This window comes from Lasioglossum baleicum, chromosome 6 (genome assembly GCF_051020765.1).
Source record: "Lasioglossum baleicum chromosome 6, iyLasBale1, whole genome shotgun sequence".
Taxonomy (NCBI): Eukaryota; Metazoa; Arthropoda; class Insecta; order Hymenoptera; family Halictidae; genus Lasioglossum; species Lasioglossum baleicum.
In genome coordinates, this window is record NC_134934.1 from 4,696,994 (window position 1) to 4,722,353 (window position 25,360).

General features: G+C 45.0%; 2 protein-coding genes across 15 annotated transcripts in view; one reads left to right on the plus strand and one right to left on the minus strand.

Annotated features, from left to right (window-relative positions):
* The window catches only part of LOC143209678 (choline transporter-like protein 1), a 108,623-nt gene extending 101,167 nt beyond the window's left edge, over window positions 1-7,456 (plus strand). For all 13 annotated transcript variants that reach the window (XM_076425668.1, XM_076425671.1, XM_076425660.1 and 10 more), the window contains 7 exons: window positions 701-826; window positions 914-1,020; window positions 3,273-3,529; window positions 4,326-4,492; window positions 4,563-4,655; window positions 4,731-4,823; window positions 4,895-7,456. In XM_076425668.1, coding sequence (XP_076281783.1) covers window positions 701-826; window positions 914-1,020; window positions 3,273-3,529; window positions 4,326-4,492; window positions 4,563-4,655; window positions 4,731-4,823; window positions 4,895-4,963 — 912 coding nt within the window. In that variant the 3' untranslated portion in view covers window positions 4,964-7,456. The remainder of the gene's footprint in view (window positions 1-700; window positions 827-913; window positions 1,021-3,272; window positions 3,530-4,325; window positions 4,493-4,562; window positions 4,656-4,730; window positions 4,824-4,894) is intronic.
* Window positions 7,457-7,968: 512 nt separating this feature from the next.
* The window catches only part of Snrk (SNF related kinase), a 42,252-nt gene continuing 24,860 nt past the window's right edge, over window positions 7,969-25,360 (minus strand). For both annotated transcript variants that reach the window (XM_076425654.1, XM_076425653.1), the window contains 7 exons: window positions 23,456-23,659; window positions 19,952-20,104; window positions 18,747-18,993; window positions 17,575-17,926; window positions 16,515-16,643; window positions 16,318-16,423; window positions 7,969-16,203 (listed from right to left, as the gene is read on the minus strand). In XM_076425654.1, the coding sequence (XP_076281769.1) occupies window positions 14,101-16,203; window positions 16,318-16,423; window positions 16,515-16,643; window positions 17,575-17,926; window positions 18,747-18,993; window positions 19,952-20,104; window positions 23,456-23,650 (3,285 nt within the window). In that variant the 5' untranslated portion in view covers window positions 23,651-23,659 and the 3' untranslated portion in view covers window positions 7,969-14,100. The remainder of the gene's footprint in view (window positions 16,204-16,317; window positions 16,424-16,514; window positions 16,644-17,574; window positions 17,927-18,746; window positions 18,994-19,951; window positions 20,105-23,455; window positions 23,660-25,360) is intronic.

Genomic DNA, 25,360 nt, shown 5'->3' on the forward strand with positions numbered 1-25,360 from the left:
GGATGAAATGAATTTGTATTTAACTCCTGCTTGCCCACAATCGACGCTGAACATTTATATTTTGCATAAAGATCCGCAGTCTAGTGATCAATTTTCCATGAACATGGATTATTTGAATTTTCCTTTCAAATCAGTACATGCATGTAGTATGTACAAAGCAGAACGTATTAATAACCTTTCAGCGGTGGGGCTCAGGCGCTATTCGACTAACGCGGAAATCGCTGGAACGAGTTAACCGCGTAAGTCGAGGACTTATTGTATCGAGAAAATATTTTCGCTTTTCACAGCCAAAGAATTCATTATCCGTACTACTAGAACAAAGAAGTTCATGAACTATGAATGGAGATACTATGGATATAGAGAAACCGACGTAAATGTGAATCGTACCCAGATTTCTCAATTCCGAGCATTTGGAACTCGCAAAAGTCTAGACAAATAAAATAGCAAGAACAAAAGTATCGTCGCAATCAACGGGAACACGATGCAGTATACGGGAACACGGATACCATGACACATTAAAGTGAAAAAATTATCGGGCACCGTTAAGAATAAATGAGAAACGATTGAAACGCGATAACGAACACGAACGGGCAAAACCCTTCGGGCGTTTCATATGCAGAAAGTTGCAAACGTAAATACTTTCGCGAGCCGCGTACCGTCTATCGAAGTCTGTCGGAAACGAGGAAAATCATATTTTTAGACCTATCTGCTGATCGGTTTGACGGTGTGCGCGTGGGTGTACTGCATGCTGTGGATCGAGAGCGCGGGCAACATCTACAAGAACCGGAAAGATCATATCCACTTCAGGAAGGACGGCTTGTTGATCGTAAGTTTTGTATACATAGGATAAGTCGTCGCTCGGTCGCGAGTGAAAAACATTAAAGTGCGCATAAACCGTCGCGGTGTTTTGCAGGCAAGCAGGTGGTACAATTTGTTCTTCTTTTTCGTGACCTGCGAGTTCCTCCTCGGCTGTCAGCACGTTGTCGTCGCCTGCGCCGTTGCACGGTGGTTCTTCACCAGGTGACACTTTGATCAATATCATAGTTTGCCGGTGGATTGCTTTCTACCAGCGGGAATTTCCATGGACAGCGACACGGGATACCTAACGCTGTTAGATCACTACGGTACACGACGGTCATATGTTCCTAGCTGGACATAAATTAGCTTCTGAAATGGCTTACGGAGATTTTTTCACTTCGGTAGCTACGTGAAAAGCGCTTTAAAATCGCGATGAAAATTCTTATAACGATTGGGTTGGCAAGAAAGTAATTTCGGTATTTTAAGGTGAAATAAAACCGAATTTCTTTATTCATGCGACGAACTTTAATCGATAAAATAATTTCTTATCCATCCTTTTTGGCAGAAGACCATCGAACACAAGGGAATATATCGTATTCATTGAAGTTCATTGGTTGAATAAAAGAATTCGGCTCTATTTCACCTTAAAATACCGAAATTACTTTCTTGCCAACTCAATACACTGCGGATCTTTATGCATTTAGAAGGAAATTGAGTAGATGAAATTCAAAATTGTTGAAAGAGGGAAGAAATAAACTTCAATTATTTCCTGCAACCGATGCAGACAATTTTTATTTTGCATAAAGATCTACAGTCCAGTTATAACGTTGATTTTGGTTCATGAAAGCTTTACCAACCATCTTTATTTAGAATCGTCCAAATAGAAGCCAAATATGAATTTCCTGTTTTTCTAGACTGACACCTCAAACAGTTGAAAATTTATCTAATTATTCGAATCTTTCTGCCATTTTATTTCTCTTCTATTCGGTTTTTCTATTAAAAGCATCATCACATCCGCAATCTGGTTATGAAGAAATTAAATTTTTGGGGGATAGGATTCTTCATAATTAGACTGCAGATGTGATGTATTTATAGGAAAAATTAGTAGGAGGAATAATGGATCCTATTAACCCCCGTACGTTCCGAACATTGCGTTCTACACACTCGTTTTAGACCCGAACGATCTCATTTTAAGCTAATTTAACTTTACCTGAGGTTCGCAATGTCGAAGAAGGCATTTAGTGAATGAATCATTTCTCTCTCCATCAGATTGACTTTTGATCAATTTTCCATTTTAATTGAGCTAGACTATTTTTATTTCGCAAGATCCGCGCAGTCTGTTCATAACTGTTTCGATCAGAACGTTTAAGTGTTCGAAACTTCGCGTCATTGTTGAAACATCGTTGACAGAAAACGTCATCTTCAGAACCAGGAACAACCTTGGAAGTAGATGACACAAAAGAAAAATCACGGTTTCTGTTCATTGGCCAAGTGTAAATTCGTTCTTGATACTTTCTCTTGATCCCAATCGTCATCGACTATAAGTCCTTAATTGTCACCAAAAAAAATATAGATGGAGACAGTTGAATTGGGTTGATCGGGTAAACTAAAGCGTCGAATCGTGCTCTCGTTTGATTGTCGAAAGACGAATGAAATCGACTAAACGTGTGCTATTTGCTGACTAGTTCAACTGTCGCCTCTCCAAGGAGGATTTCTGTTCTACGTGCTACTCGTGTTCAATCTGTGATTAATTAGAACACGAGTCGCGAGTGGAAGATATTAATGAAATTCTGTTGCCAAACAAACAAGAATATTCTAGAATATTTGAGTTTTCATACTATGGTCGGGGGCTATCCTCCTTCCTTCCCCATATAAGAGTAAAGGGTCTGAAAAAATTATTCTTATTCTCCACTTTTTGCCTTGTTGACGCTGGGACATATCTTATTTTGTTTAATTTTAATATTATATATGTATATACATATATATTTTAGGATATTGAACAGATTTTAATTCCTGTTTACGTCCCATCGAATGAACTTTTATGCATGCTTGATTAAACCAAGTCACTCAGTTTGATGGACGAAGTGGGTAGTGTTGTCCAGCTAGGAAGCTTGCGTTGTCCACTATGGGACATGTCGATCAGTTCCACGTTCTTGAACCATTCGTAGATCCCGCACTTAAATTGATCTTACTCACCGTTCCCCGGATTCGTTCGTTTAAACGCGCAACGCTACTAATACGATTCCGGTTGGCGGAAGAAAGTCCATGAATGACAATCGGAGGAACCAATTCCCGTGTAATCGGTTCCCAGATAATCGAATTCTTAATTGTCCCCGTTTATGTGTGCGTGCCGGGGAAATTTCCGATTAACGACCACCAAATTGCAGAAAGCAATCCAGCCGGCCGTAAGAGGGATGGAGTGTGTGTGTGCATGGAACAATAAACTTCATTAAGGAAATATTTTCTGGACGCAGGGACAAGAAGCGGCTCTCCTGCACTGTATCGCGGGGCTTCGGTTATCTCGTGCGATATCACTTAGGTACGGTCGCGTTCGGTGCATTGGTTATTGGTATAGTTCGGCTCATAAGAGCGATAATTTCCTTCGTCCAAAATCGCCTGAAGCGGTACGATAACGACCTAGTGAGGGGAATATTGTGCTGCTGTCAATGTTGCCTCTGGTGTTTCGAATGCGCTCTGAAGTTCCTCACCAGAAACGCTTACATCGAAACAGGTATTAACCGCTTAAGTGCGGGGGCGTATCTCGCGCGAATCAATTCGAGCATCTTCGGCGAAGTGAATTCACCGGAAAAATTAGGATACGCGAAACGCATCGTTGTCATTTTTGCGAACAGGAGGTTCGAGAATTGTCTACGTTTTCTAGACGAAACTTGAGCAAGAGAAGGTCCACAAAAATTATAAACGCCGTTGCGCGCATTTACTGGTTCTGCACTCCAAATTCACCGTTTTGCAAGTCAAACTCGACCGTATGCAAATCAATTTCATCCCTTTGCAAAGCAATTTCACCCATTAAGAATATTTAAAATTAATTATTTATGTAGATTTATTTAGACACACGTGAACGGTGTCATTACTGCGAGGGAAACATAAGACAATAAATACAATAAATAAAAATTGGTTAATCAGAAAATGACTACAATGAATACACATATCTACACACAGTTGTCATACAGTACAAAGTTAATGAATTAGTAATTACTTTTGAATAAGTACCTCATGTACATCTTTGCAATAAATACAATTTTTAATTTCTCAACAATTAGTCCACGTTTGAATTTTGTTAATAAAAACTTACATAAAAATGCTTTATTTGCGAAAGGGTGAATTTGGAGTGCAAAACCTGTAGAAAAATCATTTTCTGAGCCATTTAACAGTGCGGTACAAGGTATCGCAGTGTTTTTTTCGGCGAAGTGACTGAAAACGAAGGTATCCCGAATGAGATTTCCGAGATACGCGGCCCGATAATAAAACGCATAGGATAAAGATGCGATAACGGTGTACGGTTGCAGCGATATACGGATGCAACTTCTGCACGGGAGGAAGGAAGGCGTTCCACGCGTTGTCGAGCAACATTTTAAGAGTGGCCGCCATTAACAGCGTCGGCGACTTTGTCCTCTTTCTGGGGAAGGTTCTGGTCGTTACATTAACGATCGTCTCGGGCATTTATCTGATGCAGGTACGTTAGCTTCTTGAATATATTCGTGGAGCGGTTCTGCCCGAGTTCTCCTAATTGTCTTGCTCTTTAGAAAAAGGAGGGCCTGCACCATCCGTGGGTGCCGATAGTGGTGGCCGGTCTGTTCGCGTTCTTGGTAGCGCATTGCTTCATCTCCATTTACGAGGTAAAAATCACTCGATCCGTATAGAAAAAGGATTGAATGATGGCAAGCGTTTAATATCGATTCTGTCGATTGCAGATGGTGATCGACACCATATTCATTTGCTTCTGCGAGGACTGCGAGAAGAACGACGGCATCGGTAGGCCGTACTTCATGAGCCGCGGATTAATGGTGATTGAAGCTGACGGTTCGATTCATTTTTGATCGGCGAGCTGGTTTTAATAAGTTCGCTTTTGTTCCAGGAATTCGTCGAAAACAGCAAGAAGGCGCTGAATTACTTGGATCACGAGCCATCCAGCCCTCATCCGTAATCGCGACGGCTAGTCAATGGAAACCGGACCCAGCGATGCGAGGAAGCTTTTGCGAGAGCTTGTTCCTTCAGAGAACCAGAGAACCAGCGCGCTAACTGTCACAGAGTCCGGCGAACTATCAGTATACAGTAATGCACAATTAAGCGTCCAGGGAGGATACTTAAGCGGGGAGGTGACAGATATCAACTGTTAATGGAAAGTCCATTTTTTTTTCTTTTAATTGGATAAGATAGCGGCGGACGCTTAAGAGGTGCACTACTGCAGTTGCCTCTTCAGGCACAACGTCTCTTCCTGTCGCTCTTCCCGAGCGAGTTTTATTAAACAGATAGCACACGGTTCCTCCGTCTTGGTTTCCATTTGCACGGTGCCACGTGCGAGGAAGTCTGCCACGAGCCGCGGACAATTTTGATCGGCGTCTGACCTCCTTTCGTATCCGGGGTTTCAGGCAGGAAGACGGAAAGGGAACACAAGATAAACGGGCCAGAGAAAAAGCTTCTGGCGAGCTGAGAAAAGACTGATATCAAATTGAAAAACGTATTGTAGCACAGAGGCTGATCCAGCGCGAGATGCGTCGATCCATTTCCGAAAGATAGAATCTGTTAGTTGGATTAGCGTCGTTATTTCGATTCGTGTGTCGAGAGGAACCGTTTTCGCATGGGCCGAATAAGAGCATGCAACTTAAATATCGGATTTAAGGGGCTAGACGCGTTTTTCCAGGACAGCAAGAGCGTGGGATGCGCGTTCTCATTTCTCGATAATATGTACAAAGATGGAGTAGTTTTTCAGTAGTCAAAAGCGCTAGATAAAAGTAAAAATATGATTGATCTTTTATCTAGCGCTTTTCACTACTGGCAACCCCCATCGCATGCATTATCGAGAAATGAGAAGGTGCATCCCGCACTCTCGCAATCCTAGAAACGAGTCTAACTCCTTAAAGAAGGAATCCGCCGACCCAGATCCGGACAGCTCAATTACTCAGTCAAACTAGAGGCAGTCCGGCGCTCTAAACGACTCATTCTTTTTCTTCCTTCAGACGGCTTACGCGCTGCCTCCGGACAGGTAGACAGATCAAATTGTCTGGGACTTAAGCTGCCCTCTCTACACGCGTTCAGACGATAACGCGCACATTGTTCTTCCACGGCGAAGGATGAACAAGCATTGTTTCCGTCGTTGTCTTTCACACTGGGCTGGTCAAGCAGCGACCGCAGCTTTCGAGCTACAAATCGCATGTATACCCGAACAAAGCGTTCACATTCCCATAAACAATGTTCCGCGATCACCGAGAAGCTGATGTATTTTTTTATAGTCGATCGTCTCTCCACGACGTGTCCAAGCTAGATTTAGGAACGACGTTTCTATACATTTACTCACGTTTGATATCACCACCGTCGCGAAGCGGTGTCGTGCATGTAGTTTGTGTAAGCACAGTGCTCCCTCGTCGGATGTTCAAATTTTCTCTCCGGTTTTAGCAATGTAGCGAGATAAGCGTGAGACAAGCAGCAAACAAGTCGCTGTCGAGGAGCCTAAACGGTTGCTAAACGAGTTTACTCAACCCTCGTCCGTCCCTCGCGCCGATTTGACACATTTTTCACTAATTATGAACAAATACGTGGTGCGCATACACCTGTTACTTGCAATTCAAGCAGAACATTTTTCTAGTTTAGTAATAACGTCCAAGAGATTACGATATCTTGCAGAAGAATATAGAGAAATGATTAAGTCTTCAATTTTTCACGAAAGAACTTATACAACGTTCGTTATTTATCTAACCATCGTACTCGCTGTTTACCCGTGTGCCAATTTAATGAAAAGCTACGAATTTGTTCGAATCGTTACTTTAGAAAAAAATTAGGAACAGATGGGAGTTATACATTTCACGAGTATTGTAAGTATTACACTACCTTCCAAAGTAGCATTACAATAAATGTGCTTCGAATAATCGATCTTTCCGCGAAGTCAGTGTATAAAAATCTAGAATTAGAATCGATGACGAGCTTACCTCGCTGTCTAAATGCTCAAAGTGTAAAGTCATAAGACATGTAACGGGGGAGCCCTGTGCAACGCTCGGATGGTAGAGAACAGAACCGGTTCGAACGAGCGATATTTTGTAAGAGATTCGGAACGGATGCTCGACGATAGCCATAGTGAACAGTTTGAAATGCTGCCAGGAATGGCACGCGGCACAGATCAAAGACGATAGTGCGAGCAAACCGCGCGCGAGAGATACGCGGCGCGATAATGCGCGACTATCCGGGTAATTGCAGGTACATCGATCGCCATGTTGTATATATATTTTTTCATGCGAGCCCGCCCACCAATGATGTATTTCTTTCACGTATGTCACGTTTTTTGATAATAATCGATTCGTCCACAACGTGTACGACCACGACATCCATATCGAAACGCGGAAGCGCTTGCGGTTTTAGTTACACGTTGATCAAATACTTGAACGCGCGATACTATTATAATTTTAATAAAAACACTCTGAAACTAGTTGCTCCGTTTATGGATGATTTTCCTGTGTGGGTTCAATTATTTCTTCATTTACTTCTAACGCAATTTACATTGGAACTACCTACAACAGACAAATGATTTCCTAAACCATGTTGAAATGATGTTCGGCTATTTTAATTAATGGTTAATCAAGGGAAAGTGAATAGGACGCTCCGAAGTTTCCACGACGTAACTATACACGCGGCTCGAAAAGAAACATGGCTGCCTCCGCGGACGTACAAATCCTCGAAAAGAAATGATTACATTATGAGAACTGTGTTTCCGGCAATAACTTTATGGAGAATCGTGATTCCGGAGCGAGGATGATCGCTGAGTTAAAGTTGAAGATTTAATTACCTTGCTCGCAGCGTCGCGTATCTACCATCCTTTTCATTCTACAATAATTAACAGGTAGGACAAAATGGCCCCGAGCGATCCAGGAGAACCGGGAACAGAAAAGGACAAGAGGAGCAAAATCAGAGACAGAGAGGGCGACGTCACAGTGCTCGATGTTTCGTTATTTTTCATTTATTCGATTCGGGCACACAGTTATTGCATGAATGATTATGCGCGCCCGTCGACAGAGGATCGCTCCTCCTTTAGGGCGACGCAAGTGGATCGTTTCGTTACACTCAGCTGGCAGTTAACTTGGGTCGACATTTACGAAATCTAAAGCGGACACTTTGCCGTACATATGTGTATGCTCATCGTTTTATTCTTTTTCGCTTCTCTCATTCTTTCTTTTTTACGTTTCCGTGACCGAGAGTCACGGACGCTCAACGGATCCGTGTATGCGGTATATGTTTGACATTCGTGTATGCGGTGTCTCTGTGTGTGTAGACTCGTGTTGTACAGCTTGATCGCGTTGGTTCCGGTGGAAAAAAGATTCACTTACAAAAATTACCTCGGGACATTGTACTATGTGTGGCGTCGTCGTCGCCTCGACGACTACAACGGGACTAGCGAACATGAGTTAGCATAACACGGCGCTTCACCTCGCGAAGCAGCTTCTCTTGGGGGAGAATAGGCGCGCGACACTCCTCCGTTTCGAACAAACGGGCTCGACCGATCCCCGAGCCCGCGCGCGGAAGGAGGTCCCTCGCACAAAACACGAAAAATATCTCTTATTTACCATATAGATAGTCTCCGCCGGGGCTAACAGGTCGCCCGGGTCGCAGGAAAGATTGCCGGGTACAGCTTGCGCGACGCTTCGCTAGATTACGTGCAGGTTGTAGGCTGCACGTAGGCTGCAGGCTCCTACGCTGCAGGTGTGTATGCGTGTACAACAGTTTGCGCAACTCGGAGCTCCGATCCGCAAGGTACCTAATAGTATAAGACAGGGAGTTCCAACATGTATGTAGCTCGCGAGCTATACGTGGCTCCTTCCCCGCTTAGGTACTTCCCCCATTCTTAGACTTCATCGTTGCCGTAGAACAGGGGCGAGCATTTTTGTCTGAATTGAGACAAGACGGTCCCTACTATAGCGCCCAGTGTCCCCTTCCAGTAAGCGCCTTTACGATGGGACAACGAAGACACGAAACACTAGCGAACACGACGAAGGTGCGCTCTACACGGAAGAAACTTTGGTGGGGGAAGCAAGCGTTTAAGGGGGTAGATTCCTTTCTAGGATTTTGCAAGGGTACGGGATGCGCGTTCTCATTTCTCGATAATACATAGATCAGGGGGTTTTCAGTAGTCAAAAACGCTAGATCAAAGATTAATCTAAGCCGCGATCGCCCTCAAAAGTCCTATTTTTACGTTTACGAGGCGTAATTTGCATTATCCACCCCTGTGCCGCTCCACTAACTCTACGGCTGTACGTAATACAGTAAATCCTCTATAATCGCAAAAGCCTCGGGGAGGTTCGTTTGCAAAGTTCGTAGTCGGACACTATTTTTTTGAGCTCCAAAGACGGAGAAGAACAGCGCGTGTAAAGAGAGACCGTGCGCAGCCAAAGCGACTGCGACTCTCCGCTTCTCTTTCTTTCCCATACGCTGTCCTTCGTTGCGCCAGAAACATTCATCGTCAATTAAACCACTAAATACAGTTGAAATTATATCGTGTTTGGTCTTATTTTTATCAGAAAAATGCCACAAATATATTGGTGAAAGTTTCATAAAAAAATAATAATAACAAAATTTTTATACAACTGGTATTACATTGTGAGGACGCGCGGGCCGTTGAACCGTGCCGGCGACTGCGACTCTCCGTCTCGCATTAGTAGTGGTTCACACCGATATACCCGAGCCGAGATCAGATTACTACAGTGGAGGGGATATTTTTTTGCGTTTATAGAGGATTTACTGTAGCTAAATGCGCAGCTGTATGCTTCCGAATAATGCAAGTTACGTCTCACACACGTAAAAATAGGACTTTTGAGGGCGATCGCAGCCTAGATTGGTCTTTTATCTAGCGCTTTTGATCACTGAAAAATCCCGCACCCTTGCAATCCTGGAAAAACGAGTCTATCCCCTTAAGGGGCTCCAATCGTACCCCACCCCTGTGCCGCCCCACTAACTCTACGGCTGTACGTAGTAGTGGGAAGAGGTTTGACTAATGGTGGGGACCTTGCGGTTCTCGGAGGGGAACAAGTTAGAACTCCCTGGTATAAGAAATATCCGCCGCGCGGAATTATAACATTCTCGACGAGCTTTCATGCAATCCATGAAATTCTCTTTCTCTCTCTCTCTCTCTCTCTCTCTCTCTTAATGCCCGGCGACGAAGCGCATCGCTGGCTCCCGGGGCTTTTCAGTTAAACATTGCGAGATTCAAGGGTCATGGGTCTGCTCACCTCAGAGTCTCCATCGAGCGGAACCGTCTTAATGCCCGTTCGCACCCGCTCGAACGATTCTCCGGGGACTCGAGAGCGCGATTGATCCTCTGCTTGTTCAGCTTCAAGGATCAAGATCGCGTCGCCTTATTCAAGCCTCGCCGAGTCATGGTCACGTGCGATGCAACCAAGGTTATTGTACAGTTTGTTCAGTCTTTATCGCGAAAACCAACCCGTCAGGCAAGGATCAAAGAATCGGGGATCGTCGGCAGTGACGACTGAAAAAGATCGTCCCTTCCGCAGGGATGTGTAACAAATGAATTAATGTATCACGCTGCACACGTTGCTCGGCACACACTGGATGCGATTTCCCCGAGGAAGGATCAGAGCTTGAAGATCGAAATATTGTGCTTTTCAAAAAGTGTAAATCATTGTTTCAGCGCAGACTTTTTGAGGATCGGCGATAGTTTTATCGATTTCAGTCTAACAGAGATTTTCGACATCTTGATGCTCGTTTAATTGTACCCTCGATGAAAAGTGAAATAAGAACTACACTCTTTGGTCTCTTTTTATCGATCGGGTCTGTATTGGTGCTCCACTAGGACCCTATCTCATCGTATTACAAGCTATCGTCGAACTACTAAGTTATTTATTCCCTGTACCCTGATATGGATTTACTTCTCTTTCGGATTACGTCGCTAACAGTCTACGAGATGGTACACAGTCTTCTTCGAACGAATGAATGAGGAATGGAGACAGTATAAAATTCCATGAAAGATGGGGAAAGGTAACATTCACTCGTCAAACAAAATGATGAAAGAAAAAGAAATGATCCTCGATTATCTGAACCGAAAGAACAGACTTCAACCGATCCCAACAGAGGCAGTAGTACACAAGTGGTCAATATAGCTTCGGACGCATCAAATTCTAAGTGACGTTAGCATCGATGTCGAAAATCTCTAGATACCATTTTCATATCGTCCAAGAAATTCTTTCGATCTTCAGTGGGTAGATCACTCGCACGTATAAAAGAAGAGGGTGTGAAACGCGAAGCGAGTATTATACCGAATGACCTGCATTCGATCATCGAAGCAGTCGAGTCCCAGGATCCAAGAAACTCCACGGCCCGTAAGGATTTATGATAGACGCGCCGGGAAAGCGTTGCTCAGTTTTCCCATGGATCGTCGTACCAAACGTCGCGCTTATCCAGTCGTCATCTCTCCGACGAAACTCTTGGTGATGAGTAGACTGCGGATCTTTATGTAAAATAAAAAATGTTTGCATTGATTGCAAGACGCAAGAGCCAAATAGGAAGTTCTGTCTTCTTTTAGTTGTCTTATTAAGAGGATAGACTCGTTTCTAGGATTTTGCTAGGGTGCGGGATGCGCCTTCTCATATCTCAATAATGCAAAGATGGACTTTTTCAGTAGTCAAAAGCGCAGGACGAAAGATCCAGACCGCAATCGCCCTGTAAAGTCCTATTTTTTACGTTTACGAGGCGTAATTTATGAAAATAGCTACATGCGCAGCTTTATGATTTATTAATGCACGTTACACCTCTTTAAAGGTAAAAGTAGAGCTTTTCAGGGCGGTCGCAGCCTAGATTGATAATTTATTTAACGCTTTTGATTACTGAAAAACTCCATCACATACAATCCTGGAAACGAGTTTACCCACTTAAGCTGAAATTAATATTGATGTCCTTAAATCTTCTTAATTCGTCCACTGCTGTGAATTGTACCTGTCCATTTTCGTCATAAATACATAAAATCCGCAGTCTAGTGACGCGGATGATGCGACGCCAATGGTGTCGCGCGCTCAGCCGGCAAGCGCGGACAACTGCCATTTGTATGGCAACGTGGTCTTGAACGGTGCGACGAGCTTGCATCGGAAACGAATACAAAATTTCGTAGCTCTTGCTGGCTTCTTCGAATCCAGGGCGTCGCTATTCCCATTCATCCTTTCCAAATTTCCATGCGAGCTTATTTCATTGCCATATTCAACGCTGTTTGGTCCTAGAATGTATCTTCTCAGTCGACAGTGATAGCAGTGTGCACGGGAAACATCTTCGAGATATACCGAGCGGAGGTATAAGCTTCGAGGACTTCCGAAAGGAGAGCTCGTGGGGTTTCCGGGATCTAGAGATCGTCTACGTCAGCTACGTTTCAAAATTTCAATTCACCAACTGTCCTTGTTTACGCCAGATCCGAATACAAAACACCGTGGAACTAGTTTCGCTAAATCGTAATAATACTTCGCTGCCAGGGTTCATCGAATTCGAACTGGCACGATAACCGAGGCTCCAGGGCTCCGTGATCCTCCCCTGAGAGACCAAGGTTCCTTTTCCTCATCGCTTCTCTTCTTCGCATGTAGCACCAGTGACGACGTTTCTATCGAGTTCATATATGCGTGCGCCGAATCGATATTCACATTATACAAATTCGATGTCGTTTCGCTTTGGAACCGCTCGTGGTCCGCCTTACAAGTCCACCAGCGTTCCGCGAGGGTATGTAGGAAAATACTACGGCGATCTTAAATGAAAACAGGGTGGGAAGGGGGACAGATAGATAAATAAAAGGGGCGAGGGTGAGGACAGCTAAAGGAAGACCGTCCACGATATCGCGGCTTCTCGGTGTCCGCGTACGTCAGAATGATTTGGTTGCGTTACTACCTCGATTTCGTTTCGCGCGACACGTTCTTTTTAAATAATGAATAATAATATTAATCGTAGTCAATAATAATAATTATCATATATAATAATATTAATAAACTCTGCAATATTCAATATAGGTTTGTTCACACGGACTAGATACACTTCCCGGCGAGCGACCGATCGATCGATACGCTCTCTTCTTCCCTCTTGACTCGACCCTTGTGCTCATCGACACGCATCGTTCAAGGCGCGCGCTGGAGAGGGATAAAGAGGGTTAGCAGGACGAGGAGGGGGGATCAGGAGGAGGTGGGAATGAGCCATGAATCGGTTGAATACATTGAACATTGACGCATGCCATGCGTAATCACCGGGGTCGTGGCTAACGATTACCACAATCTCGCGTTCGGATGATCCGTTCGCTCTCTCTAACTCTACGAATCGCCTTCGCCGTCTGCGCACTCGTTGCGTCGTTGCGGCCGACCGTTTACGCAACCGCCAGTCTCTCCGCGTTATTAGAAAATAGATTGCACTTGGTGATAACCACGTGGCATCTCTCTCCCTCTCTCTCTTTCTTTCTCTCCTTCGCTCGCTCGCTCGCTCGCTCTCTCTCTCTCTCTTTCCCTGCATGCCCCGCTTCGTGCCAGTAATCGTTAATCCATCGCAGCAAAGGAACATTGCATCTGGCCGCGCGGCGCGTTCATCGACGAATCATTCAATCGTATAGTACGCCGCACGGTGTTTCGATTATTCGACAGAAACCGTAACTTCGGAGCGTAAGATTGGCGGAATCTTGCATCATATATACTATTAAAAACCAAATGTTCGAACCTCTGTCGAATACGGTTAAATTTGTTGCTGGAAGAGTCAAATTCAATCTAAGAATCGTCATATCGATGAAATCTTGCGCCATCAAATATTACTAACCAAACGAGGCTTGGAACTTTTACTGAATATATCAATTTGTTATTTTGGAAGAGTCGAATTCGATCCAATTGCACTTTCTCAAATGATCCGCGTTTAACGCAAGAGTGGTGTAACGTCGATATAACGATGAAGCCTGCGACTGAAATCGTGAACGATTGTCAAACTTAATGCAACGAATGATCTCTCCTTGCTCGTCGGAGAAAAATTTTGTACGACCGAGGTAGTTAGATTCCTGTCCTAACCACCCACGTCCGCGAAACACCGTGCGTCGGTCCACTCGCGGCGATGACCGTTTCATCAACAGAGGCTGCAGCACTTGGAGGCATCACCTAGGTGAATGTGACAAACAGCGGGCAGAGCGGTGCAGCCCTTTACGCCGACGCTCTCCTGCACCAGATGCGAGAGGCCCAGGTTCTGATTGATGTCACCGTCGCTTCCGCGATGTTGATGTTTCGCGTCACACCATTGCCGATGTTCCCGCCACTTGTCATCCGCCGTGGTGCAGAACAGCATAGACTTTGGCGACGGAGGGCTGACACGATCACGGGCGATGCTACCACAGGATCGAGCTTTGTACAATCGTCCTTTCCCGAACAAACCTGGCAGCGGAACGCAGAGCTTCTTGTGCACGGCGAAGTAGCGGCTGAGCAGCCGGATCTTTCTGTTCTTGCAGTCGTTTCTGTTCATGGAACCGTTTCTGTTCTCTTTGTCGTTGGACGGTATCTGATTGACGGGGCCGCCGTTCACGTCCCACCTGTCGTCGCAGCAGATCTCGATTCGCTGGCAGCAATCCCTCTGCGGCTCCTGCTTGTTGCACCGACCGTTTGGGCTGCAGCTGTTCTGACCGTTCGACGGCGACGACAGAGAGGACTTGCCGGTGCTCAGGGACCAGCTCTGCAGCAACCTCTGCCCGAAACCCTTGGCCTTCTGCATGGTAGCCGCCGCGTGGGATATCGTCTGTGTAATGTTATGCGACCCGGTGCTACTCTGCGACACCGAGGACGACGACGATGATATACTCTGCACCCCCAACACGCCGGAGTTCCTCGACACGTGGCACTGATTGTGGCACGCTGAAGGCGCCTCGGCCTCTTGTACCTCTGTGATCCGATTCAACGACTGACTCTCCCTTAACCGCGTCTCCCCGGCTCTTCTTCTACCGGTTCGATGCCTCCTGCCGAATATCACTTGATTCTCTGCGGAACGATGCCTACCACCGGTCGTCGTGGTAGTCGTGGTGGTCGTGTTAGTCGTGTTTCCACTGTCATTTTGATTCGTTTCGTTCGAAGAAGGTTCCGCCGCGTGCTCCCCGTTCCCCACGCCTCCTCCACCTCCGCCTCCTCCGCCTCCTCCGCCGCTCCCTCCAGGATCTTGAGAATCGCTCGAGTCGTCGTGACTGTCGCGTCTAGAGGGTAAGGATTTCGCGGACGCGCCCAATTTGTGCGCCCTCTTCTTTCTACTCTCGCTATCGTCGTCGCTGGCGTCCGAGCTGGAGCAAGAAGTGGTGCGCGTCTTGTGGAACTTGCTGCGTTTCTGATCGTAACCTGTACTCCTAACGACGCGACACTTCGAGCTACCGCTCTCCGGAGTCGGCACCGCGACCCTGTCTCCGTCCTCCAGGATCTCGTTCAATGTCAATTGAGGCAGCGCTATCGGCGTGCTGCTGGGCGACGGCATCGTCTTGTACTTGGGTGTCGTCGTAAGCGAATTATCGCCTAGAGTCACGGGATGGAGCGGTATGGACACCGTGGAGGACTCTGTTAAGATCGTGGTGGTGATAGGGTTGGCCGTGTTAGAGTCGGACGGCTTCGGTGGCAACGCGGAGTCCAGAGAAGAGCAAGCCGATCGGTGCTGCGACCCCATCCTCCACTTGTTGGGTGGTACGGGACCGACCGGTTTCATGCACTCTGTCACTGACAACGGCCTGCCCTCCATCGTGGTCTGCTTTCTTGTCTGCCAACCAGGCGAGTCCCCGAGTCGGTTCTTCAGGTTCTCCTGGTAGGTGCAGTCGAGCTTCGTCGGCGCAGGTACTTTGTCGAACATGTTGCTCGGCTGGGGTCTGCCCGGCGTGTTCAGGTGCACCGGCAGCGACACGTCGTTGTTGCCATTCCCGCTGATCGGACTAGACAGCCTCTCCTCCGCGTCAGTGATAACGGGAACGACGTTGGCATCCTTCGGCGCGACCCACTGCGTCTTCAGACTCGACTTCTCCTGTAGCTGCGACAGCCGGTCCTGCAGGATGTGCGAGAGCTTGCCCTCGGAGCGCGAGCCGCGCCGATTGAACGAGTTCAGCGCGGAGTTGCTGCCCTCGTCTCGACCCGAACACGAAGACACGTCGTCCTCGTCCTCGTCCTCCTCCTCCTGCACAATACTGCATTTCCGCGTGCGGACGTTCTGGAACTAGAACAGACATCTTTTTTTCCCACGGGAGGAACGCTTTCTTGGCAGAGCTCTCAGCGTCTGCCATTGTTACGTATGGGCGACCGGCAGAGCGCGCTGTCATGCGATACATACCTGCGGAACCTCACCCGGCGTCCGGGGTACGCTCAGCAACGACTGGTTCACCGTACTCAACGAGTTCTGCTCCGTACGTAGGTTCGGCGTCGCGTCGTCTTGTCGGCTGAAAATTACAAAAAGCTTGTTAGGTATAGGACGAATTACCGACAACAATTGTTTCAGACTTTTCTACGAACTAACGACGATAAGCTTACTTGGCCGACACATCCAAGATCTCCGGCCGAGATTTCTGCACCTGCTCCTGACGATGAGCTCGCAGCTTCCGCTCAGCCAGCAGGAAATACGTCGCCGTGATGTGGTTGTACTCGTTCTTGTCCAGAGCGCTGCAAACGGAAAATTGCGTTAGACTTGTTTATTCACTACTTTGCAAAAAGAGACACAGCATAGGCGTAGTCACGGCGAAGTAATTTTTAAGGATTCAGAATTCGATACCAATTAAGAAATACGCGTCGAAGCCACAATATAGCTCACGGTTCTTTTGTCGCGCGTCTATATTACAACAATAAGAAGCACTTGATCAGATTCCATCAAGTGTTCGCATACTTATGTACGGTGGTACATATACATAGTACACGCTCCCTTCCATAAATCACCGGATACTTAACTTCAACAAAATGTTAATTAAAGAATACAAGCTTCCAGCTTGATCAGATGTATACGATAATATTTAAATGCAAAATTACATATATGCATATGCTGTTTGAATAAAAGTTGGAAAAAGGGGATGTAGACATTGTGGGTTTATGGACAGCTCCAAATTGGAAAAATTACAAAATATACGAATAATAATTATAATAGGATATTTTTAGTCAGATTTGATTCGCATCTTCTCTACATTAGAAAAGATTAGTAAGTACCATTTAAATTCCATAATATACACTACTGTGCGAAAGAAAAAAGCACCCAATACAATTATAAGGTATAATGACAAACAATGTACAATGATTGATTTAATGCATTTAAAGTATTAGATAATCCGCAATAACACATATTCTCAGAACTATTCAATTAAACAACGGAATCCCTCTTTAAAACTTACTTACTTAGTGTAGGTCGTTTGATAACGAAAAATCGTCTGCATCGAAATTTGAATAAGTATCCGGCGACTTATATGAACGGGAGTGTATGATCGATTGACACTGTGAATGGGATAAGTGGCGGGACTCTAAACGCGATCATTTCGAGAGGAGGCTCTAACACATTTCACAATGGAGAAATGGGTCGATCGCCGTTATTCGAATGAGTTCTACTCACTCCAATATTTCTTCTTTGGTGGCGATGTTACCGTTAACCATCTTTGTGATTATATGATTATGGTGATCGTCGGAGACCTGCTGCCGGGAGACAAGTGGCAACGCTTCCACGGGATCAGAGTCGGAGCCCATTGCCAGCCATGGATCCGCAGCGATTTCTTCGAGCGTGGCTCTGCCTTCAGGTTCTCTGACGAGCATTTTCGCGATCAGTCGTTTACAGCTCTCGGAAACGTGCGGCGAAATCGAGTACTTGCAGTCCATGATCATCGTGAGGGTCTCGCTGTCGTTCGCCTCTTGGAATGGAGCTTGGCCGCACACCAGCATGTACAAAATCACCCCCAAGGACCAAACGTCTGAAAATGCGAGCGAGAAAAATGGTGTAAAATGAACATTGTGTGTTGCGATCACTGCTAATTAGCTGGACAAAACTCATTAACGTAATTCCGTCAAAAATTGTAGATATGCTAGTCATATGAAGTAATGTCTAGACAGTAAGAATATTAACATTTCTCTGTCGGTAAAACTCCCAAACTCTTTTTTTGTCGACAGAACTGTGTAAGCATTTTGAATTTATATTTTTTCCTACATTTTGTAAGGAGATAATATCAATTCATATTTTTCAAATACGTTTTGTACTTCTCTATATTCTAAAGTTAATTTTTAGTATGGAAACTAACGGCAAAAGTACGTTTCGTTGTCTTAATTAATTCAACAATTTTAAAAAAATTTTTGTTGGTAGCATTAGAGCAAACTTTAAACTTTCCTTTCATGTAAAAGTTTTCAAATGCGGAAATCTGCGAAAATGAACAATATTTATATTTTTTAGTGACTGTGATCGTTATTTCACGATCTGAACTTTTCGAAGTTTGCAGGAATTTTCGGTAAGACAATCATCTTAATGGATTGTATAAATACGTTTTGGAGAAATCCTGTATACATAGATACGTTATGTGAAGAAGCAGAAATATCTACATATACAGCTATAATATTTCCAATATCTGCACACTTTGTATGTATTATTATCATAAATCATAAAGAAGGTTTTGTCCAGCTACCACATCGAATCGCAGCACTGTGCAGCGGGTGTAGGAGCGAACTTTAGCTCGCTGAAGGCATAGTTGAAATTGTTCCTCGAACTGGGAAGAGATTAAATTGTTTAGCCAGCGTACGTACCAACAGCAGGAGCATCGTAGCTATCTCCGAGCAGAATTTCCGGCGCGGAATAGGCCAGCGAGCCGCAAGAAGTTTCGAGCTTCTGGCCAGGGCAGAATCTATTACTAAATCCAAAGTCGGTGAGCTTCACGGTGCCCAGTTTCTCGAAGAACACGACGTTCTCGGGTTTCAGGTCCCTATGCACCACGTGTAATCGATGGCAATACGATATGGCTCTGACTATTTGCCGGAAATAGGTCCTGGCCACCTGCGGTCGATTAAAAGCGTATCAGTGTACCTTCGACAAAGGGACTGCCTTACTCGAGGCTTCCTCTCCTCCGAGGAAAAAGAATCGACCGAACTATGCGCTGGATTGTTCACCGAGCACGTTTTATCACCGTTTTAGATTTCCTCGCAGCACTTTTCTACGGAGATCCAGGAACGCTTTGTGCGCTTCGAAATTTTTTCTACATTATTACGTTACGTTCAATTACTTTTCGAAAGAAGAATTCTGAATGTAGGTTATAGGAATCCGATTTTCTTCCGAGTTTCTTCTTTCCTATCTCTTACTTCCTCTTCGATTTTTACATCCCTTATCTTACAGACAAAAGAGAAAACCGTATGTTGCAGTACAGAGTGCTCTTAGGTCAACGTTTGTTGTATTTGTTAGAATAATCAGGTTCGTTGATCTGAATTTTGGTTTATCAATGGAAGTCTTTCTGCGAATTTAATGGTTGGATCTTTTCACCTTGCCTTAAGTTCGTGTAAAAATTCTAGCGCTTTCAGGATCTCGTTTAGGAGTCAGGATTCGACCATTAAATTTGCATTAACGTTTGTATGTGTGTCGCGTGCAACGAGTTTTATCAACGTCATTATCTTTCCCATTAAGAAAAACGCTTTCCGTATCAAAGACCCCAAGTAGTCGCAACAACAGACGCTCTTTGTTGTTTGCCCGACTATTTTTGCAGCACGGTTTCATTCATTCTAAACGCGCGAAAGGGCCATTAAAACATTCCGTTTCATCTGAACGATCGTTTTTCTCTCGCATTACTAGTTTAATCGGCGATAGACGCGATAAGACCGCGTAGACAGGAAAAACACTCCATTAAAACAGCCGGCGGGAGGGCGTCGAATATTTTTATCGTTTCCGTCAAACGTGCCAGACGTGTTATTATCAATTTATCGCGAAGGCTTCATTCGCGAAGTCGTTACGATCGGGACATTACCTCCTCGCTGAGGCCGCTGTCGTGCCGCATGATGTAATCGTAGAGATCACCGCCATCGCCGAGCTCCAGGATCAGGTAGAGCTTCGTCTGGGTGTCTATCACCTCGTAAAGCCGGACCACGTTCGGATGTTGCACCAGCTTCATGCATCTCACCTGGCGGGGGCAAACAAAGAAAGATGGTACAGTGTGCAATGCGGCTGGCATAAACTGGTCAACGACCCTTTCTCCTTTTTTCCCCCCTCTGTGCACAATCCTCCCCTACCTCTCGCGCCATTATCTCGTTGACCTTAACGAGATCTACAAGGTTCGAGGCGGAATCGTTCCGTAGATCTTTCCTACGCGATATGGCCGTCGAACGGATCTTACGCAATCGGTCGTTAGGCTTGAACGTGGTACGATGGAAATTAGGCTCGTAGGAAGCCGAGCGATCCAACCACTGTAATGCCTCGATACATGCTCGGTGCCCGAAGTGTCGGTGCCCAAACTTTTATCTGAATTTGAAAAATTTGTTCAACGTACTTTATTTATAATCTATTGGGTTGTGTAATAAATTCCCGCGTTTTACACACGCATTCGCAAGTCTTTTTTCTTGCTCTACAAACCAATGTATCTGCTTCAATTTTTCGAATTAATTAATTTTTATTAATTTTCAGGATTTTCCAATGGAAGTTCCAGGAGGCAGAGAAATTCATTCTCGACATCTGCTCGACATCTCACCCAAGCTGTGTGGCACCCAAGAAGATAGCGATGGTAAGTGATAGATGTCGAGCAGATGTCGAAACTGAATTCCTCCGCCTCCTGGAACCTCCATTGAAAAAGCCTGAAAACCGAACAAAACTAATTGATTCGAAAAATTGAAGCAGATAGGTTGTACAGCGTTGTCCTTTATAAAGTCCATTACACAATTGTCAATTGTTTCAATAATTCATCATAGATTTCAAGACACGAATTGTGGCCGAATTCGCCACTGTGGCATCGTGTGCGCATGGTAATCTTTGATTTTTGAAATTTTTCACAAACATGTATCGAGACTACGTATGGCATCGGCGAGCGAGTTCAGGTGTTGGTTGAAATTGACAGTTTTAGCACACGGCCGGTTGTCACTGTACACCAACCCGTGACACGCCGGTGTCTCTTCGCTTCGAAACGGAAACAATTTATAGGAGGAGAGAAGAACGCGTACGTGTTCGACGGACGTGATTAGAGCCTGGCAAACAGCTCATTTTCGTTCGGTCGATGATTTGCTTTTCTTCGTGGCTGACAATCTGAATAAACATCGGCCGGAGAGCGTGCAAACAAACCGGGACGTAGCATTCAACGGGAGAGTGGAGAGATACTTCGTTGGAAAAAGTTTCCAATGAAATGTGGAACGGTTTTGCAGCTTCCGCGGCAGCGGGGCAGGCGTAGGCAGTTGTAAAAGAATTTTGTAATTAATGGGGGCGCGGGCAAGTTGGCCATTTCAGTCGCGGCAACAAAAACGATCGTTGGCAAGCGATTTTATTTTCTCTGCGGACAATACCACCTACGAGCAGGGATTCCATACGTTACAACCCGATAGAACCATTGTTCCGACCAATATGTTCTGCAATCGGATAAATCCCTTCCAATTAATCCTCAATCGCCGCGGCGAAATATGTGTTCGCTCTATGACTAACGAAGCGAATGATACCTTTCCGTCAAAGAGAAATCTCGCCGGTTCCTACCGGAATGCATGATATTAACAAGGCTGCCGGGTATTGCAATCAATCTCGACTACTTTCCACTCTGCTTAAAAAAGAATGTTTACCGTACAAGAAACTTCGTAAACTGTTTCCGTTTGGTTCAAAAGAAAATGATTTGAAAGTCCTAATAGTTGTTTGAACGCGTTGAAACGCTGGGAAAATCTTTTCTGAAACGCGTCCACACATTTTCCATTGTCCTCACGTTTCTGAATAATGACTCGACCGTAGAACCGTGCATTCCGCACGATTTCGAGCGACTTTAAAAATAGGTGCGCATTGATCGTCTGTGGATATAGCGTCCACCACCCGAAAATTACGTGGAAACGTGCAATCAAGAATAATTCACTATTTAATCCATGCAGCGCAAAGATCAGAGGATCGTATACATTTATATGGCATTCCTGATTTTTTCAAGAAAAATCATCTCTGAAAATATTTGAAATAAAACCGTCTTCCAAATAGAAAAATGGTTAATGGTTCACATTTGCATAAAGTATGAATTTAGAAGAAGGCAGAAGCGCGCCGTTAATGTGTGCATAATGTTGGCAGCTAAATAAGATCAGAGAAAATGTGAACACGACAATGTCTCCATCTAAACTCCCACTTCCATAAATTACTCTGTAAAAACGTGACCGTACATAAACATCCGGAGATTAGCTACACACAGTAAATCAGATGATTTCTCAACCACGAATACCCACACATACACAAGTGAAGCGAAACGATAGGAATCTAGAACGATTTAACGCATAACGAGTGCAATTATAATGTAATTTACATTGCGACTCGGCATCGGAATCTCGAGGTAAATAAACAACAAAACACGAAAGTGTATCCATCCTCCTCGCGTAACGGATTCAACAGAAGAAACATGCTATTTTTCCTAGTAAACGTTACTTTTTAAAGAGAAATTATTCGGTAAATCTATTTCGTTGAATATACAGAATAAATAATCCTACAGAAAAAAGGTAAGTCGAAATAGGATAATGCATGAAACCGCAGTAGGAATACCGTTAAATCCTTAATTATTCAAAGACAATGAACCTGTGCGACGCACAGTGGAACAAACCGATGAATTCATAATCTTTTTAACTTACTTCTGGTCAACGCGTTTTTTAACTTCTCGTGATAAAAATAAGAATGAAATATTCTTGAAACTCTGAAAGTTTATTTCTCTATTTTTCCCATATTCTGCAATATTTCGGGTTTAATTTTTAAAAAATCATCGCTCTGTCTCATTTCTATCAAAAGTTCTTTGACTTCGACACAGAATTCATCGGTTTGTCCGACTGCGCGACGCTATCCGAAAATGTCGAAGCAGGCGTGGAGTAATCAGGAACGGCAAGGAGTCACGGAGGCCGTAAAGGGTTAAGAAACCCGGCGCAGACCAACGTCCTTTGGCAGTCGATAAAGCAGTCTGAGAGTCGCAGACTGTTACATCGCTCGCGTTAAAATAAAAACCACCCCGCCGAGGCCGAGCAGCACTCGGGTAAACACAGAAGGGAGGAGAGAACGGAGCACGTCACGGTGCGGCGGGTAGGAGGTGTAAGGGAAGGTATTAGCATGCGTTTCGATTTCCTCGACGGCCTCCTTTATGCGGGGCGTTCTCATTCACGCGACAGCCGGAGGGGAATCAGCTAGGAACAAAAGGAGGGAAAGAGGGAAGAAGGAAAGAGAAGGATACACGGCGGCGGTGGCTCGTATCGACGAGCGAGAAACCGACAACCACACCACACATCCCCTTGCTGAAAGAACGTCTAGGCTTTTCTGTTCGCTCCCTCACCTCCTGAAAGAGGTGCGCTCTCGAGATCTCGTCGAGCTTGCTCTTGTCGATGACCTTCACTGCGACCTTCTCGCCGGTGAAAACGTGCCTAGCTAGCTTCACGACGGCGAAATGACCGCGGCCGAGTGTCTCCTCCAGGTCGTACAGGCCGGCGATCTTGCCATCGTAGTTGCTGTATCCCACCCTCCGATGCATCTCGCGTCCCTGTAACAGAAACCATGAAAAGTTAACGTCAAGATTTAAAACAAAAACAACCAGATCTGCTTTGGCAAACCGTGGAACAGTGTTCGAAGCAATGGGCGACCTCCTTTTCAACCGAGACCCCTTCTACCGTGGTCTGGAATGCACCAGGAAGTGCAGCGACTGGTTCTAGGCTCGCGGAAGTCGTAGAGAACTGTTGCATAGGTGGTTGATGGATGCATTTGCTTGGGGACCGGATTCTTGGCGAGAAAAGTGAAAATCAGGGAAAATATGCGCAGGGTTCTTGTTGTTACAGTATAATCACGTTTTCATCGAAAGCATTTATATACTTTTATCCGGTCGTTCATGCATTCGTCAGTTTAGTTAAACACGCTTTCAACAATGAAAAATAGATAAGATTACGGTAGTCCGTGATCTTTGAACAAAGATAAGAATTCTAACTAAGCGTGGAACAAAGAGTGTGAACAATGACTAATGGATCGAGTATTATTCAAATTGTATTGTGTGCATTGGAAACCGTCCTTGTTTTCCACTAGCTGCGGTTTCGTTTACTGTATCATGAGAAGTCTTTAATGGTAAAGGTCGACATTTTGAATTACCCTTCGATGTAGAACGATCGAGGAAAACATGCGGGCACGGTTCAGTGAATGTTTCGTCGCTGTATCGTCGATAAGTTAGTTACTAAAGGGGGCGCGGTCTCAGGTAGAAAAAAAAAGAATTGTTATCGATGGTCCTGAAGTTTCAAGAAGAACGGTGAAGCGAAGCGTCCACGAAGTTATAAAGTTTACGCTTTATAAGGAGACACGGTAACTTTAGAAGTTCCACTTGCGAATAACTTAACGGATAGAGGCTTTGCGGGGGATATACATACAACTTGCTGTTAGAAATTTACAGGAGACAAAAGTGTACGTTCTACTTCCTCAGAATATGAAAAAAGTTCAATTTTGATTAAAATTTTTATTCCGTATTTCCCGGTACAAAATTCAACTTTGTTGAAATTCTGTGATACGCGTGTCCACGTATTTCTAAACGTTTCTAGATCGTCCGATGAAATGCTCTTGAACTAGATAAGTGGTTTTATCAGTTTCGGACACCCCGTAGAACGCATGAATTTCAGAAGGGTAACAATTCACGTCGGTGATTGCAATAACAACGTGCACGTGCAGCGCGAACATCGGATCAGCAAGGAATAACGAGCCGATTGTCTGTCGGACAACAAGGTGTCCCGGTAATCTTCTCTCGAAGAGAGAATCGATTTGAAAAGAATAACCTGACAATGCACAATACAATTAACCGGTACAAAGAAATGCTTTAGAAGGCGAGAGCGGGCAACGAGAATTTCAAGACACCCGGTGTATAAAATAAATTTCTGCGCCCACTCGACTGGTGGAATCAGGCTCAAGGTAGTCGTGTGTACTCTCACTTTTCCGTTGCACCGGCTGTTCCTTTGACGAGCGACGCTGTCTTCGCGTATAAGGGTAAACCAGTCCGGCTTCCGGTGCCGGCCTCCCTTCCGGAAGACCGAAAGCCGGCCGCGAGATCGATCGATCCTTTTCGAGAGCGTTTTTCCAGTGCAACGATTCGAGCTATCCGGGGAAACGGGTCGCGATTATTTTTAGCAGCGGGCGTGTGTAATAATTAAAGGATCCATCGATCGACCGTACACCGGAGGCCGATCGGCTCCGATGGATTCGGATAAGTCGA